This window comes from Epinephelus lanceolatus, chromosome 23, assembly GCF_041903045.1.
Source record: "Epinephelus lanceolatus isolate andai-2023 chromosome 23, ASM4190304v1, whole genome shotgun sequence".
Lineage (NCBI taxonomy): Eukaryota > Metazoa > Chordata > Actinopteri > Perciformes > Serranidae > Epinephelus > Epinephelus lanceolatus.
Genome location: NC_135756.1, coordinates 9,439,876 through 9,458,577, shown reverse-complemented (window position 1 = coordinate 9,458,577; position 18,702 = coordinate 9,439,876). Strand labels below are relative to the sequence as shown.

At 42.2% G+C, this 18,702-nt stretch overlaps 1 protein-coding gene across 7 annotated transcripts in view; it reads left to right on the top strand.

The window, feature by feature from the left end:
- The window catches only part of ppfia2 (PTPRF interacting protein alpha 2), a 293,105-nt gene that overhangs the window by 244,225 nt on the left and 30,178 nt on the right, over positions 1–18,702 (top strand). For all 7 annotated transcript variants that reach the window (XM_078165277.1, XM_078165276.1, XM_033614970.2 and 4 more), the window contains 8 exons: positions 1,643–1,777; positions 2,458–2,541; positions 4,702–4,833; positions 4,945–5,007; positions 5,254–5,345; positions 8,213–8,345; positions 11,296–11,513; positions 14,452–14,692. In XM_078165277.1, the coding sequence (XP_078021403.1) occupies positions 1,643–1,777; positions 2,458–2,541; positions 4,702–4,833; positions 4,945–5,007; positions 5,254–5,345; positions 8,213–8,345; positions 11,296–11,513; positions 14,452–14,692 (1,098 nt within the window). The remainder of the gene's footprint in view (positions 1–1,642; positions 1,778–2,457; positions 2,542–4,701; positions 4,834–4,944; positions 5,008–5,253; positions 5,346–8,212; positions 8,346–11,295; positions 11,514–14,451; positions 14,693–18,702) is intronic.

Sequence of the window (18,702 nt, the reverse complement as noted above, 5' to 3'; positions counted from 1 at the left end):
AAAATGAATCTATAAACTGACATGTGTAACCAGTCAGAAATATTCTCAGCTGTTAACTAGTTAACTATTAACCATTGAAAAGCCCTCAGAACGTACAGAAATAACATCTTAAACCTTTGGGTTTCCTCACTGGCTGTGTGATGATTTTACTTGTTGTTGTGCCACAAGCTGAACTCCAGGATCTGGCTGCTGATGTTTGAAGATGAGTTGTTCAGGGAATGTAGGCTTGGCTGTCCGTACAGAGGGATGAAGGGATGAGAAGAAATGCCGAGCAAAAAGGCAAAAAAACACACTGTCATGCTTCTCCAGCGTCATCCCAGACACCAGTGGGATTGTGATAAGGGTAAAGTCAGAAAATATCACTGATACACACAACAAAGGCCCTGCCCCACTCCAGTCTAATTATTGCTTATAGAGCTGCCAGGCCCGATGCTTTGGGGAGCAGAGCATCTGTCGCTGATGGCAAAGGCTGCCAAGCCAGCCCCAAAAGAAGAGTCTTAAAACTGATCTGCGCCCAGAGGAAGGCAGGGACAAAAGCCTTAACACGCAACAGTGACATACACGTCACTCGGTGGCAGCGTCACTGAATGCTGGGTTTTGATTTCCATCCTTATAATCCATCTGAATGCCTCATCAGGGCAATTACCGGTATCTGCCGAGCAAAAGTTGCCACTGTCACTCTTGGCAAGTGCAGAGCCGCTGCTGTTCTGACTCTGTTATAGTGCTATTTTGAAGGAGGGTTGAGGCACGCTGCCAGAGCCTTCAGTAGCCAGTCCTCCTACTAAACATATCTGTGCTTCTATTTTCTACCAGGCGATGATGCTCTGCTGACATTGAGAGGAAAAGAAGGAAGGGATTAATATTCACAGAATGCTTTTAAGGGTACATGCCAAGATAGAGGGGGAGAAAACATAAATACTGTTAACTATTCTTAAAGGTACACGACACAGGAATTATTGGTTACTGTTTGTAAACGCATTCAAACTTGGCCCCTCCTTCAACATTGTTTGTGTGCACGCTGCAAGCTATTCTTGTAGGAACGTTGTTTCAGTGGAAAAGCTGATATTTTACCAAACTAACTAAGCCAGTGAGGTGTCACAGGCTCACTCTGAATTGGACTGCAAGTGACTCATAAGTGTGTCAAGTTAAATACAGTGAATTTTCGGCTCAGAGCTTTTATTTTGAAGTGCTGTTTCCTGCTGTAGAGTGAGTGACTAACCGACAGCTACTTGACAGTGCAGCAAACTAGCTTGACGACATGGCCAAATGCAAGTATGACGCTGAAAATCTTACACTATGTGGACCTTGAACTAATGACAGAAATCTGGACTCCTTGGCTGGGAACCACTGTATCACGCTAACCCCTGGCACCTACCTGTTCAACAAGAAACGGCAGTCGCTGCGGCAGCTCCAGACTTTATACTTGATGACATCACAGATTGAGTTTTAGCACTCTAGCTTTGTTTATTAATATTCTTGGACTGTCTTAGACCATAGGAATAATGTATGAATTTTCAAAATGAGCATAGGTCCCCTTTAACTACATTTATGTAAGTATTTAATCAGAGAATTTACAGCAGGCGATATCTTGTAAATCTTCTAAATGACTACCTGCTGGTGTGGTTGATGTTTCTCTCTGCAGATGGAGGAGAAGAACAGGCAGCTACAGGAGAGGCTGGAGCTCGCAGAGCAGAAGCTCCAGCAGACCATGAGGAAGGCCGAGACGCTGCCGGAGGTAGAGGCTGAACTGGCCCAGAGGATAGCAGCCCTCACCAAGGTAGGAGCACACGCACACACTCACATTAACACACACATGCTGTTAACACTTTCCCACAGATGCCCTCGTCTCTAGATTGTTCTATACCTGTGTAAGTGTGCACGTGGTGTCATGTCATGACGTTTCAACATGTCCCTCTCCTCTTCCTCGGCCACGTAGTCTGACTCCAGCTCCTCTTCCTCCCCTGATGATTATCACTTTGTTATGGAAGCTAAACTCCAAGACATGAACTCCATTCTTAGGAAGGTAGTCCCACAGGGCATCACAGCTACTGCCAATTCCTGTAGAGAACAGATTTCATTCATTTATCTTATTAGTGTTTTGTGGCGAGCGTGTTTACTGGGGTTCTGCTCTGGCTGTTCTACCACCACGGGACAGCTGCATGGCAACTTCTGGCTGGAGCTCATACTTGGCAGTGCTGGAGGAGCTCTCTTCCTCTTTCATTCTGTCCTTTGGTGGCCTCGTTCTCCATCCTTCTCCTTGTCACTCTTTTTTTCAACCAGCTCTCTCTCTGTCTCTCCTGTTACGCTTTGAAACGATAGACATCCATCTTTGAGTTTGGGGTAGAGGCTTTGGCTTGTGTCGTCGCCACTGCTTTTCTTTGTCGCCCTTTCAAGGCTGTCAAACACGCAGATCATCGTGCCCTCTTTTGTCCTGTCTATGCTGTGATCCATGTGTAGGCGGAAGAGCGTCACGGGAGCATTGAGGAGCGAATGAGGCACTTGGAATGCCAGCTGGAGGAGAAGAACCAGGAGCTGCTACGGGTGAGTCACAGCGGAGGCGTTGTGCCAGGCAGCGTTAACCAGGCAGCCACTCCTGCATGAGCATGACAGCTTGAGGCGACTGCGACTGATGACATGCTGTCTGATTTATCACCGCTGACACTAGACCAAATCAATGTTTCACACACTCTGGTGTGTAAATTGCTCACAAATGATGCAATAATGTACTACTTATTTTAGATCTCATTAGCATCTTCATAGTCATATTGTATAGTGTTGTTCCAAAATGCTACATGCACAGTTTGAGAGAGAAAAGCATATGTAAATATTATTGTAACCTTAGGAAGAATTCACAAAGCTGATTTTCCCCTGGAAACCTGATTTGAACCCTGAATTGGTGAAGTTACATTTTGTTATTTACTGTAGTTTACACTGAGAGTCAGGTCAGAATGTCGTATGTGAATTAAAGGAACACTGTATGTCAGTTACTCACCCCATGTTGTGTTGAATTCATGCTGAAAACTTTGTTTTTCCCACATACCTCCACGGTGAACGAAGAATCCAAAAACTGAGAACATTCATGATGAATTGAAGTCATAGGGGTCCACGTTTAACAACAGTAAAGATATATCAAAACATCTGTTAACAAACTGTCACAGGACTCATGCAGTATAATCCAAGTCTCATTTATCCAGTTGTATGCTCAGTACTTCCCAAACAGACAGCCCTTTCTGACAGGGAACTGAACTAACAGTGGAACTTAAAGGGATAGTGCACCCAAAAATGAAAATTCAGCCATTATCTACTCACCCATATGCCGAGGGAGGCTCTGGTGAAGTTTCAGAGTCCTCACAACACTTGCGGAGATCCCAGGGGAGAGGGGGTAGCAGCATAACTCCACCTAATGGAGGCTTAAGGCGCCTCAGATGCAAACGTCCAAAAACACATAATTGAAACCACACGATAACTCCATACTGCTCGTCCATAGTGATCCAAGTGTCCTGAAGCACCGACATAAAAAGTTGTTTGGAAAAACGTCATTTGAACTCAGTTTTTAGCCTCATTGTAGCCTGTAGCTCTAACTGCCTCTCTTTGCATGGCACTCACGTGTGTGCGCTAGTGTGAGACCGTAAGACATGGGCACCGCGTTCATGTGTGTTCATGTGCTTTGGCTGGTCTCACACGTGAGCCCGGAGCACAGAGAAGCAGTTAGAGCTACAGGCTACAATGAGGCTAAAAACAGAGTTCAAATGATGTTTTTCCAAACAACTTTTTATCTCAGGGCTTCAGGACACTTGGATCACTACGGACGAGCAGTATGGAGATATTTTGTGGTTTCAATTATGTGTTTTTGGACGTTTGAATCCACGGCGCCTTAAGCCTCCATTAGGTGGAGTTTTGTTGCTACCCCCTCTCCCCTGGGATCTCCTTAAGTGTTGTGAGCACTCTAAAACTTCACCTGAGCCTCCCTTGGCATATGGGTAACTACATAATGGCTGAATTTTCATTTTTGGGTGCACTATCCCTTTAATCTATGCTCTCTTCAAAGCCAGCCTCCATTGACAAAAACAGTAATTTTACCTCACTGAACCCGGGAGCTGCTGGTCTACCACTGTCTTGATCAGTTAGTGTCTTTGTGTCATCGTGGACTATAGTGAATCAGAACGGTCCCTTTAAAACTCCAAAGTCCCACAGTAACACAAACAAACTAACTGATCGTAGGCAGTGGCAGACCAGCAGCTCCTCTGTTCAGCGAGCTAAAATTACTGTTTTTGTCAATGGAGTCTGGCTTTGAAGAGAACATAGATAAGTTTCACTAACTGTTCAGTTCCCTGTAGGAAAGGTTTGTCTGTTTGGGAAGTACTGAGCATACGACTCTGAGACTTGGATTATACTGCACGAGTTGTGTGAACTATATGATATAGTTTTGCTGTTGTTAAACGTGGACCCCTATGACTTTACTTTATCAAGAATGTTCTCTGTTTTTGGATTATTTGTTCACAGGAGGCAAACAAAGCTTTCTTTACAACTTCAGCTTAACACAAAGTGAGTAATTGGTACACAAATGATCATCTTGCGGATAAAGTATTCCTTTAAAGCACTGCACTGCTTTAAAGTAGCCAGTAGTTTTACAGCGATCAATTCAAAGGGGTTATTGTGACCTTTTTTAAGTATAAATATTAAACTGTGTACTTCCTCCAGGCTCGACAGAGGGAAAAGATGAACGAGGAGCACAACAAGCGACTGTCAGACACGGTGGACAGACTCCTCACAGAGTCCAATGAGCGTCTTCAGCTCCACCTGAAGGAGCGGATGGCAGCTCTAGAAGAGAAGGTTAAAGAGGGCTGCTGTTGTCAATGGAAACCTGTCAATATCCGTTCTGTCCAATGGATGTCAGGAGGAGGTGGATTTTTACACCTCTGTGTTTTTCCCTTCTCTTTGCAGAATTTGTTAATCCAAGACTCGGAAGGCTACAGAAAACAGTATGAAGATTCACTCCATGAAAAAGTAGGTTTCAGAAATGATGATGATTACCAACCTCTGCAGCTGAATAGCCATGAGCTTCCTGTAGGGGGGACAACAGTGGAATTAATTTCATAAGCACTCTGTTGGTATTAATTATTATGAAGACAATCAGAGAGGGTGTTGACATGCACCGATATGACTGTTGTTTGGTACTGGGACAGACATTCTTTGGGCATGTGATATCATGGACAGTCCTGTAATGATGTCTTGTCAAACTGTTTTGTCCAGACACATCTGGCGGAGGAGATTGAGAAACTGAGATCAGAGCTGGACCAATTCAGATTGAGGGCAGGCTCCCTCACAGAACCCACCCTGTCACGGTAGGTTGGCTGTGAGTTTGGGTGTATTAAGGTTTGAGTTTTTGTAGGCCATTATTATTTTACCACTGAAGCCTGATATGAGTTTAGACCACTGGACCCTGAAACTCTCTGCTGAACTTTGAACTTATGAAATTGACTGTTTGCTGAGCCCAGCTGCACTTGGATGCCGTCGCTACGCCCATCAAGCTTTTTGTTATTACATGGCAGACATGCAGTCAGATTTACAGCTCCAAATACCTTTTTTAAAATTGTTGTTTTTAAAATCATAACTTATTATCTTTGAGACAATAAGTCCTTGATTTCAGACAGAAGTGGAGGTATTTCTAGCAAGCTGCAATGTAGCTGTAGCTAGCAAGCTAATTAAGCTAACATTAGCTCCGTGACTTACTTGACGTAAAGCGCTTTACACCTCTAGGGAGCATAGGCCGTTGATGAATGTCCTCCATTTAACTTGATTGTTAGTGGTTTGCTCTAGATCTCTCCTAGACATTTCTGTCTGGACACCTCTTCTCTAGCTGTTTTCCTAGTTCTTTGTGGGTTCCATTTCAGGGCTTATCAGGTGATGTTTGTGGCAGGTTCTCTGAAGGTGTGTCCAATCCAACTCCACTCTTGGATTACCACTTTGCGGCAGTGGAGAGGCTTGCCTACTCCAGTGATCCTGAGAGCTATGCCAGAGGGGGTTTTATACCACTGGAAGGGTCCTCCAGGTTGGGTGTTGGGTATGAGGTTAACAACCCCACCTTGTTAAAAAGAGTGCGTTATGAAAACATTAAAAGATGAACACTAAATCACAAACCTGCTTGAAGAAGGTGCCCCAGCAATGGGGACTATGAGCCTTCCCAGCGAAACCCACAAGGGAAAGCTGACACACCGTCTGACGCCAAGGAAATCTACTTGCTCTATTAGATAGTTGAAAATGCCATCTTTAGCAGACTCATTTAAAATAGAATTTCTTCAAAAGCAGTCTCAAATATATGTCTGATGGGTGCATAAATCATGCTAAAATCCTGGGGCTAAAGCGTCATTTCAGCATGTTCACCAGTTGATGACTGATATGGAAGAAGCCTTACAAGCTACAGCAGGTAACTTGTAAAATAATAATGTTTGACCATATTTGCAGAAACTGCCACGTTATTCTGACAGTAGTACAGGAGAGCTCCTCCTGGTGCTGCTAATGGCATTTGCAAAAATTCTCTGTTCCTGAACAAAAACAACCAATCAGAGCCAGGAGGAGTCTCTGACGCAATGTCCATCACAGTCTTGCAAATGCCATTAGAAGCACTAACACGAGCCAGATAATTTTTGTTTTTTGTTTTACTAGGGCTGCATCGACTTAGAATTATGTCAGTCAAATCAGATTCGGCCATTTAATATGAATATTTGACAGTTTTTTAATATAAAACTAAATGTTTGAACTGGTGCTCAGTGGGATGTTTAGTGGGACAGTGGCAATCCTGTCATGTAGTAAACAAGTTAAGGGTGCTAACGATGTATTGGAAATGTGCAACAGCTGTTTTTGCAGGCACTGGATATAAAACAAAAAGCAGACACTGTGTTGTATCAAGTATTTTTACATGTAAAGTTTCTCCTACAGTGTAGCTGCATCGCATCCGCAACTGTCCTAACCAGAAGGTAGCGTGAAAGTCAAGAGTGCTCACTCCACAGCAGAGTCTGGGGACTAAAACATCCCTAGAAGTACACTGCCTCGCGAAAAAAAAGACTGCTCGACTTGAAGTAATTTCAGTCGACGATTCATACTGAATCTTCAATAAAGAAAAAGTGTTGTACTTTTATTGCAGTGTAAAGCCAGTTAGGCCTCGTAGTGTGTCGTATGATGACGAAAAATAATCAGATTGTCTGAACTGATGATGACTGTTTTGTTAGTCACTTTCACATGAGAGGTTGAGCCAGCGGTCAATTGTTTTAGGTGGATTAAGACCTCCTGCACCTATTTACCACCACGGGACAATCTGCAACACATTATGCATGATTAAGCCTTAAAATTAACAAGAGTTTAGCCAGTCTGGTGCTTCTCAGAAACAAGTCCAAACCAAAGTTAGGATTCACTGGAGTTCTGGAGCACACAGACAATTAAGCAACTGCATGAAACTAAGATGGATCTGTGTCCAAACATTAGGCAGTATTTGGACAAGGATGCTTGACTCTGAACAGTGGTTTGCACTTAAAGCTGCTTAACTATCTGTGTGCCTAAGGTTTAAAAGATTCTTCACATAGCTGCAGTCGTCGAAACATCTCCATTACTTTGTTATTGGGTGACATTGACTGGCTGAGATCCAGTAATTTGTGCATGTAACAGGAAGCACATAAAATGCTGGAAAACAGATACACTCTGTCCAGTAGCAAGTCCTGTTATTTTATCTGTCACTGATGAAACAATTTGCTCTGCTCTATTGTTAGAAACACTGGTATCACTGAACTCGCCGCATCTATTCTTGGATGTATTCTGGCTTCCTTTTCATGCTGCATGAAGTTCTCATATTACAGTGCCGATGTGTTGACAGTAGCAGCTGTAATCTCCTCCATAGACAAACAATTTGCAGCCATAGAAGCGTGCATAACGAGCACTGATCCTGCAAGGAGTACACTTTACACCACATCATTGTGACTGTTAGGTACGCTTCAGGTGCCTGAACACACGATTGGATTGGTTTACTGTCTGCGTATCTGTGAACATTACCATGACATTTTTGTTGTGTCTCATCTTTTGTAATCTCCTTTACAGCTCAGGCAAAGTCCCCGTGTAGGATACTGTTCATCTTCAATATACGAGACCCAGAAGATGTTTTAGTGAAGGCACACACTCGGTAACTTGGGGTGTAGTATTACTCATAAAAGTATCTTCTCAGGTCTCATCTGGACACATCAGCTGAGCTCCGATTTTCGTTGGGATCTCTGGCTGAAACACAGTCGGACCACTACCGCTCAGCCAAGGTCATCAGGCGGCCAAGGAGAGGTCGAATGGGTCTGCGTGAAACCAAGGTGAATCAGTCTTAATTGTTTTCTTTCCAGCTCGCTGTGCCTTTATTGTAAAATCCTAGTGTTTCTACTTTTACCACTGCTACTTTTAAAAAGCCAGTTGGAGGCTCTTAAAGTCATCCAGTAGAAATATTCTAAGAACCCTGAGGCTGTAACGCAATGTTAAGTGCTAAAAGTCTCCATTAAGGCAATATAATTAACCTTTCATAAGGATGCTAAAATCAGATTAAAGGGAAAACGTGTTTGTGTCTAAGGCACTATTGGGAACGAAAATATTTAAGATTGGTGCAATATTGAGTGAGAGGGCTGAAGCCAGCAATGTAAACACACAGGGCATGTTCACTTAAAGTACCTGCTTATGCCACTGACAGGGTTAGATTATTATTCTAAAAATGTCAGACAGCTGATGGAAATGATCCCTACAGAGATAGACTTCTTGTTTGGTTCAGGTTTGAGCAAAAGGGCTACAGCCAGCAACCGTGAAACAGGCTGTAATGTAGACATAGTAGCTTTGGTCACACTCTCGTTTACGTTTTCGAAAACTGCTTGTTTTTGCAACTGACAGGCTCAGATTATTATTCTAAGTCTCTGAAAACTCATGGAAAGGATCCCTACATAGATAGAAGTTTTCGTCGGTCCAGGTTTGAGCGGAGGGCTGCAGCCGGCAGCTGCACAACAAGCTGCACTGTAAACATTCAGGGCATGTTTGCAGTCATTCTGTGTCCATTAAACCTTCTTGTTTTTGCTACTGTCGGGCTCAAATTATTATTCAAAGTGTCTGGCAACATTATGGCAAAGATTCCTGCTTTTTTGTTGGTTCATATTTGAGCGAAAGGGCTGCAGCCGACAGCCATAAATCACAGCTGTAATGGCCAAAACACACCAGTGGAGAATGCCGCACATCACAAAATTTTTCCCCCACTTGCTCTCTGCTCTTCTTCTCTGCTCCTGTGGCAGCTTGACGCCTCACCCTGGATGCATAAAGAGGACTCTGTAACTGTTGCTGTCTCGAGTGTGACTTAGCCTGGATGACAAGAGACTCGTTATTGAGATAGGGAAATATTCCGAGCTAAATGACCCACAACCCGTCATTAAAAAGACAGTGGCCAAAAAGATATTGCCTGGTGAGTCATAGCTCTGGAGATCACCTCTTAATTAGTGGGTGTCCACACATGATTTCAAGCTAATGCAGAGTTGGAAGAGGTACAGACCTTTCACTACAAGTAGTAATAACTTTGTGTAGGCTGCAGCGTGACGCTTCCAGTGTGTGCTAGGGGCAGCACTTGACGCGGTTCACATGATGCGGTGTGTTTTCAGTTTTGTGTAAACATTCTGGCCATGTTCACACTGTCATTTACGTCTACTAAAACTGCTCGTTTTTTGCAACTGACAGGCTCAAATTATTATTATTATTATGGAAATGATCCCTACAGAGATAGACCTTTTTGTGAAAGAGTAATACCATTTTCTTTTTTTTTTAAACCAGAGACCAGAGCATTGAAATCGCCATCATCAAACTCACCAGACTCCATTTAAATAAACAGTAATTTTATCATCGTGAAACACACTTCATTTTAAGTCAACAGAAACAAAATAAAACTAACAAAAACGTCTTTATTGGGTTTCAGCTGTTCCAACAATCACCAGCTCTGGTTTTGTTGAAATAAACCCTTAATTCACACAGTTAGATGTGAAAGTATGCTGCCTCTATACACGCTAAAATTACTGTTTATTTAGATGGACTGGCGGATTTGGTGATGGTAACTTTGGGACTGTTTCTAGTTAAATAAAAAGGATTGTACTCGTTAACAAACAGGTCTGTCTCTGGAGGGATCCTTTCCATAAGGTGTCAGACACTTACAGAAACAATCTGAGCGACAAACAAGCTCTTTTAGTGGATTTAAACTGACAGTGCTGACATGCCCTGAGTGCGTACATTAAGCCTGTTGTCGTGGCTGCCAGCTGCAGTCATCTCCCTCAATACTGGACCAATTTCACATATTGCTGTTCCCATTAGTAACTTAAACACAGCAACATGGGAAAATAGCATCTAGGTTAAAAAACACTATCCCTTGTTAATTCCACAACCCTGCATTTTGTTAAAAATGTATTAAGGCAATTTAAACTGAATGATAGTATTAAGGGTGTAATGTGGGGAGAGAGATAAAGGCAAGTTTAAGAGGCGATCTACTTGAGTGGGGCCAACTCATTTGTGCAATTTTGGTGACAAGAGACAGTCCCTGCCATAGTGCATCAGGGCTAGCGTGGGTTTTAGTGTTGTTGTTAGTGGGAGAAACATATTATCACCAGGAGAGTATAGATGGGCTTCAATAATGAGATCAGCTCGTGTCTTCTCTTTTTAAAGTAGTGTACGATGTTTTTTTTTTTGTTTGTTTGTTTTTTTATGGACCAGGAGGGTAAGTGTCCAGGCTTGTCTCTCACGTGATAAAATCATTTTTATTATTAGAAGGCTATACTCTACAGCAAATACATGGCTCCAGTGGTAATAGTGTGCCTTTTAAATTGAATTTGAAGTTTAAAGGAGACAACAAACTCACCATGTCGCATTCGTATTATGTCCAGACATAACAAGGCAATAGAAGTCATTTTAGAGGATAAGGATGTGCGCTCTCAGGCTACAGCTGAAGCAAGTTGTAGTTAACAAAACAAACAAAATGTGTTTCCATCTTGTTGGTCTTTTGCCTTTATTTTTGTTCGCTGTTGTGATTAAGAAGGCATTCGTTTAGTTAATTTTGGTTGCATTTATATGTAGATGTTTCCTGAAAATATTATGAATAAAGTAATAGAATTCTGATAACATGACAAAAGAATGTTACTTTGATTATGTGAAGAAAAAGGTTTCCTGAAACCCCCGAAATATTTTAGATGTATTAAATCAGAACTTATAGTACATGGTCTGGTATTCATCGTCTGTCCTTGTCTTTACGTGCAGGCTAAATCGCTCGGGGAGCATGAATGGCGCTCGCAGCAGCTCGGGGTTCTGGGAGGCCACCACTTCGAGAGCGACACGGAGATGTCCGACATCGATGACGATGACAGGGAAACGTTGTTCAGCTCCATGGACCTGCTTTCACCCAGCGGCCACTCTGATGCACAAACTCTGGCCATGATGCTGCAGGAGCAGCTGGATGCAATCAACAAGGAGATTAGGTACCTGACACACACTGCAGTATTAATTTAATAGAAAAGGCCAGATTCCCAGACATATCGATTTGCCTGCTTTACTTATTGTGTTCCTAATCCATTTGACTTCAAATCAGATTAGCACCTGATATGGTTTTAGGACCATATTCCAGAAAGCTGCACCTTCTCGTACTGTTTGCAGATTAACAAAAATGTTTTTGACTTTAGGGTGATATCCTGGTGTTGGATTAATCCCTGTTGCCAACAGATAACTCTGTCTCCACCACTTTTTTTAATCAGTGTTTCTCTACTTTTCCCTTTTTCTCACCCCATCTTTGGCTTCCCAAATGATACTCCACTCAAAATCTATATTTAATGTAGTATTAGATAACACATCCCATTAAGAGCAGAGATTTTGGTCAGCTTGTGTTCATGTCAGTGACTGCAGAAGCAGAAAAAAGTCCCACAGAGGAACTTTTTTTTTACGTAGTTACCTCTCACGGAATCGGGTGTGTCTGCTACAAGCCACAGAGCACCTTGACTGAAGGTCATCTAAAGTTTGTATGTGGTCAGAAATATGCCTGTGCTTTTAAATAATGTCTGAGCCCCATTGTAGCGTTATAATTCACCGCCCCATTGCATCCCTGTGTGCACCGCACTGCGTGTGAACCTAGCATAATGTCACCTAACTAAGCTAACAAACACAATACCACAACTAGAAACAAAAACATATAGTTGTTTGATGCCTCACTGCAGTATTGGAGCGCTTTGATTTGTAGCCTGTCGCACCTGTGGCGTCAGTTCGTAGCTTCATGTCACTGGCTTTCACTGAAAATGACATGTAGCCTGTTGCTTTGTTGATGGTAATGTGAACACAGCATAAAATATACATTATTTCAAGCCTTCATAACATTTGAACAGGTGATTTATATTAAAATGAACCCCCTGTATAGTTGTTATAAACAGGAAATTAGCTACAGAGACCAAAGCAGTTTTTTGTACCAGGCTGTAAACATACTTATTCATGCTGCAAAGTTGGGCATTTCAACATGGTGATCTATGGGGATTGACTTGCTCTTGGTGCCACCCTCAAGTGGCCATTAGAGGAACTGCAGTTTTTGGCACGTGCTTAAATGCTTAAAGGGATAGTGCACCCAAAAATGAAAATTCAGCCATTACCTACTCACCCATATGCCAACGGAGGCCCTGGAGAAGTTATAGAGTCCTCACATCCCTTGCAGAGATCGGTGGGGGGGCGGCTAGCACACCTAATGGCTGACGGCGCCCCAGACTAACGTCCAAGAACACAAAATTGAAACCACAAAATATCTCCATACTGCTCATCCGTAGTGATCCAAGTGTCCTGAAGCCCCGACATAAAAAGTTGTTTTGAAAAACGTCATTTGAACTCTGTTTTTAGCCTCACTGTAGCCTGTAGCTCTGACTGCTTCTCTGTGCTCCATGCTCATGTGTGCGCGCTCAGGGTGATCGGTGATGTACGGTATCTGAAGAGCAGCAGTCTCGTCAGTACTGATGTCCAGATTCTCAAGTGCAGGCATCGCCAATTCTCAGTCTGAGCAGCAAAGATTTTACTCATCCGTTGGCATTGCTTTGCATTTGAAACAACTACACCACCAGGTTTCCAGTGCTCGACTCCGGTATTCTGCAGCTGGTTGAGGCTCATGAGCTGCGGCGGCTGCTTCGTCCAGTAGCCTGAGTTCCGTCCATATACTCGGGCTCAAACAAATACGGCTCAACAAAGAAATGCTGTTCCTCCTCAATTTCAAATTCTTCAGACATGTTGGGCTGTCCTTTGCTAAAAGACTGTAGTGCAAATTATCTTTTAGCTCTGTGGTTACCGTTGTCTCTCCCTGCAGTGCACGTGTCACGTGATGCAAACACGGGTAAGCAAAGCTCATGCTTTTGCTGGTCTAGCGTAAGCGCGCACACGTGAGCACAGAGAAGCAGTCAGAGCTACAGGCTACAGTGAGGCTAAAAACAGAGTTTATATGACGTTTTTCCAAACAGTTTTTTATGTCGGCACTTCAGGACACTTGGATCACTACGGATGAGCATGTTGGAGATATTTTGTGGTTTCAATTTTGTGTTCTTGGACGTTAGTCTGGGGCGCCGTCAGCCATTAGGTGTGCTAGCCGCTCCCCCCGCCGATCTAAGCAAAGGATGTGAGGACTCTAAAACTTGACCTGAGTCTCCGTCGGCATATGGGTGAGTGGATAATGGCTGAATTTTTATTTTTGGGTGCACTATCCCTTTAATATACTCCTTTTGTCATGCAAGAATCTGTCAAGCTCACACTAAGGTATCATTTGTCTTTCAGCATGGCTGTTCATTATGCTTTTCTTTACTTGTATGCACTGGATGTTTCAGGAAGTGTGAACTGCCTCTTGCTTGTTAATGCTGTAATTATCTTGTGCTGATAAGTATTCATAACCTCGGGCGCAACTGCACTTAGTTCTTAATTTCAAGGGTTCTTAATGTGGCTTTTGGTCTTTGCTGATATTCATCCCAGTCAGTAGACACAGAGCCACATATCTTTCAGGAAGAGTTCTTTCAGATCTGATGGTAGATAGTGATCATGAAGGCGAGGAGTCGAGCTCTCAGCTAATTACAGAGTTCAAACCTGGGTATGGGTAAAACTAATGATCTGACTTTTAGCCTTTTTATCTCCTCACTTTGGCCTTTAATTAGTTCGCCTTATACTGTAGGTAATTAATGGACTTTGTGTGGAAAATCTCTAGAAATCCACCTCCAAAGACCTCCAGAGATAAGACTAAACTCCATCGTGGGGATACTGATATTTTAACTGCCTAGAAATAAAAATGGAGCTGGAAAATATCAACTGGATGTTACTGTTACTGTATATAAGCTCCATATTGCAGCATCTTCATGACCAAATGTCTGTTGCTGATTCTGCCTCTCATGTCCTCCTTGCTCCTTTTCCAAGGCTGATCCAGGAGGAGAAGGAGTCGACAGAGCTGCGGGCGGAGGAGATTGAAAACCGGGTGGCCAGCGTTAGCCTTGAGGGCCTCAACCTGGCTCGAATGCACCACCACGGAGCCTCCATCACTGCCTCAGCCACCGCCTCCTCCTTGGCCTCCTCCTCCCCGCCCAGCGGACACTCCACCCCTAAACTTGATCCTCGAAGCCCTGCCCGTGATATGGAGCGCATGGGGGTCATGACACTGGTAAGTTGCATTGACTGCATGAAGACCTTGCCTCCCACCGAAAATACATACTCATCCCCTCAGCTGTAAGTACAGTACAGTACATCAACAGAGTGATGTCTCTTTAAGTGTTACAGGAGCAGCTTAACTTGAGAACACATTCTTTTTAAACAAGTAATACAATCTAGTACTGTTCTCTAAATGTGTTTAAGGCATACTTCCCCCCAAACAACCATTTGTATATCAATTACTCACCCTGTGTTACATTGAATTCGTGAAGAAAGCTCTGTTTTTCTCACATTTCTCCATGGTGAGCGAAGAATCCAAAAATGGAGAAAATTCTTGATGAATTAAAGTCATAGGGGTCCATGTTAAACATCAGCAAAACTTTATCAAAACATCCGTTAACAAACCCTCACACAACTTGTGCTGTATAATCCAGGTCTCATTTATCCAGTTGTGTGCAGAGTACTTCCCAAACAGACAGCCCTTTCTGATAGGGAACTGAACTAGAAGTGAAACCTAGGGTGCTTTCAGACCTAGAGTTGTCTTGCTTTGGTCTGAATTAGGGACTACTTTTTTCACAAAGTTGCATAATAACGTAGAGTTGCTTCATGTTCTCACAGCAGCATGTACAAGCGGACCAGATCAAATGCCTTGTGTGAGAAAGCTGCTCTTGATTGGTCAGAATTTCCATGTGGGAAAAATCCAGAAAGTAAAGCAAACGTTGAAGAAGAGTACACTTGCAAGATAAATGTGACACTTTCTAATGTCACAATGGAGGGACAACTACGCAGGTTGATTTTAGCGCTGCTCATCGTGGACTATATTGCTGTCATTGTTCATTTTAGTCAAACCATACAGTTTGAAAACGAGGCGCGGCTCCAACTAGAAAACAATGTTTTGATGCATTGGATGTGCTGAATGTGCATATTAAGGCAGTACAGGAGGAGGTGCACATTAATAATCCTCCAGGACTGTAACATGCTCATGTTTAACCCAAACAATGTGTCATGTGACTGCAGTTGGTTCAGATCCAGGTCAGAGCACCTTCTCACCACAAATGAACCACACCAGAGTTGGTTTGTAACCGGTCCAAGACCACCTCTTCAAGAAGGTCTCGGTCCGGTTGTTTTGGTGCGCACCTGAGTGTGATTGCTGTGTTCATAACTGCCCAAATGAGCTGCACTTAGGGGGCAAATGAACTTGAGTTCGATTGAACCAAACCAAACATGGCGGGTGTGAAATCAGTCTTAATCTATACTCTATTCAAAGCCAGACTCCATTAACAAAAACAGTAATTTTACCTCACTGAACACAGGAGTTGCTGATCTACCACTGCCTCGATCAGGTAATTTTGTTTGTGTTATTGTGTGACTCTAATGTTTTAAAGAGATAGTTCGGATTCAGCAAACACACAATAACACAAACAAAATACTGATTGAGGCAGTGGTAGATCAGCAACACTCATGTTCAGTGAGGTAAAATTACTGTTTTTGTAAATGGACTCTGGCTTTAAAGAATGCATAAATAAGTTTCAAAGTTTTTCACAAATTTAACATAACACATGGTGAGTAATTGATATACAAATGGTAATTTGGGGGAAGTATTCCTATAAAGCAGACTTTTTAGGTTTGTAAGTGAGCCTCATCTTTGAATTTATTGATGTAGTTCTTGTGAGTCACCAAGAGTAAATCTGACCTGTGAAATAGTGTATTTACGTACTGTATATCCAAGATTTATCAACATTAGATGAATTATGTCATTTCATATGGAATACTGTAAATTTATTATGTTGATCTGTTGTGTACAAAATCTGTTGCACGTCTGTCTGTCCTGGAAGAGGGATCCCTCCTCAGTTGCTCTTCCTGAGGTTTCTACCATTTTTTTCCCTGATAAAGGGGTTTTTTGGGGGAGTTTTTCCTTATCCGCTGTGAGGGTCTTAAGGACAGAGGGATGTTGTATGCTGTAAAGCCCTGTGAGGCAAATTGTGATTTGTGATATTGGGCTTAATAAATAAAATTGATTGATTGATTGATAGATATGTAGTCTAACTAAATCTTTTTCATAATTTTAGATTTGACCCTCATTTTCAACATTCTGGAACTAACAGAGAAAAAACATAGTGCTATAATAGTGTAATCTGTACTGCCTGATACATACAGTACGTTTTGATTATTAGCAATTAAACTATTACAGTAACTGACAAGTCTGACCCCGCCATCTGCCCATTCAGTGTAAATTCTTTGTCCTAAAAGTTAGTGATGTGCTCAGTGGGTAAATCTTGTAATACATTCAATAAATAAAAAGAGTTAGGTTCTTCAAACATGTATGAAAGAGCACAGTTCAGGGATGAACACATAGAACAGGAGTATGTGAAGTTTTGATTAAGAAAAAGCCTTTATTATGTATAAAATACAATTTACAAAACAACTGGTTTTTGCCTTGGTAGATTTTTATCCGGGTTTAAATGAAGAGAACTTTTTATGCATTCATTCGCCAGAGTAGCAGCATCAATTCTTGACCCCAGAACACAAAACATAGCATAAAAGATAAAACTGGCCAAATATGTGACATCCATTGTTTTTTCCCATTATATATTGTGACCTTTAAAATCACATCCAGTGGTATGATTGTTTCTGCAAAGCCAGAACACGTTATCAAGATGTATTAAGTCCCTGGGTTCAAACTCATACAGACAAGTGGTGTCTGAGGATTCACACTGATGAAAAGACTGATGACCATTATGTTACTTGAGCAGCAGTGTGAAATGTAACATGGATTTCCACGAGGCGCCGAATTGCAAATATGGCCGTCTGTCTCTGAATTTAGTGTGTGGTGCTGTGAGTGACGGGCAGAAATTTCTTTAAGGCCATCAGGGATTTGCTGTCCTCGCATCACACAGCAGCATTCGATTAGAGTTTGAGTATATGCTAAATCTGAGTGTGTACTTTCAGGGATTTAAGGTTTATTTGTAGAGATTGTACCACTTTTGTAAGTACACAGAGATGCAGATTAGTAGAGAAATGTAGTGTATATAGAATATTTCTCCTTCTCTTGTGTGAAGACTGCCATATGTCCAAAGCAGCTTGTGCACTGAGTTGGTAGCTGATGGTTGTTTCAGTCAGCTGTAAACATAATTTTTGTATAAAGTAATAATAAAGCAAAGGGAATTTAAGGTCAAGTAGCTTTTTGTTAGGTCCATGTTTTTAACAGTGTCTCTGCATGACAAAGAAAGAGTTCACCCCCCAAATCAAACATACATACAGTACCTTCTCTTGAATATAATGGAACAAGATGGCACTCAGCTTGTGGTGTTCAAAGCGCCAAAAAATATATTTGACTCAACAGCATTGTCTCTTAACAGAAATCATGACCTGGTTTCTCAAGATAATCCACAGACCTTGTTGTGAGCAGTTTCATGTAGGAAGTATTTTCTTTCCAATTGTATCACTGCATAGAAGGAAGTGTGCATCTACTCATGGACAAGAGGCTCATGCTCTTGACAGCATGAGATATAAACATTGATGGTGACATCCTCAGCTGAGCAGTAATGTTAGCTAAATCAGGTGCTAGGTGAGCTAGCAGTAGATGCATGCTTCCTTTTGAGTGGCGATATGGTTGGTGGATAGCCTGGCATTACCCCTCTGAGCTCATTTTAGATTTCCAGGATGTGTCAATGGGCGTGTACCAAAATTCCTCTGCAGGCAATTGGATAGATTTAAAATAGGTTTGAGCAGTTGTAGTTGTAGCAGTACTTGGTCTGTTTTCAAGTAGGCCTGGTCATAAACATTCTCAAATTACAGCTAAATAGTACACTAAAATGTGTTTCTGAAAACATTTGAGACAGAAAATAGGCAATGCAGTAATAGAATCTTGATTCAGATGTCATCAGAACTGCCTAGTTTGTAAGATTTCAGAGTTTCGTGAACCTGGCATGTTGAGCTGGACAGAGCAGAGACTGGTGATGTTCCATGAGTAGATGTACGCTTCCTTCCGCGTGGTCATACAGTTGCCGGGTGTAGTTCAGT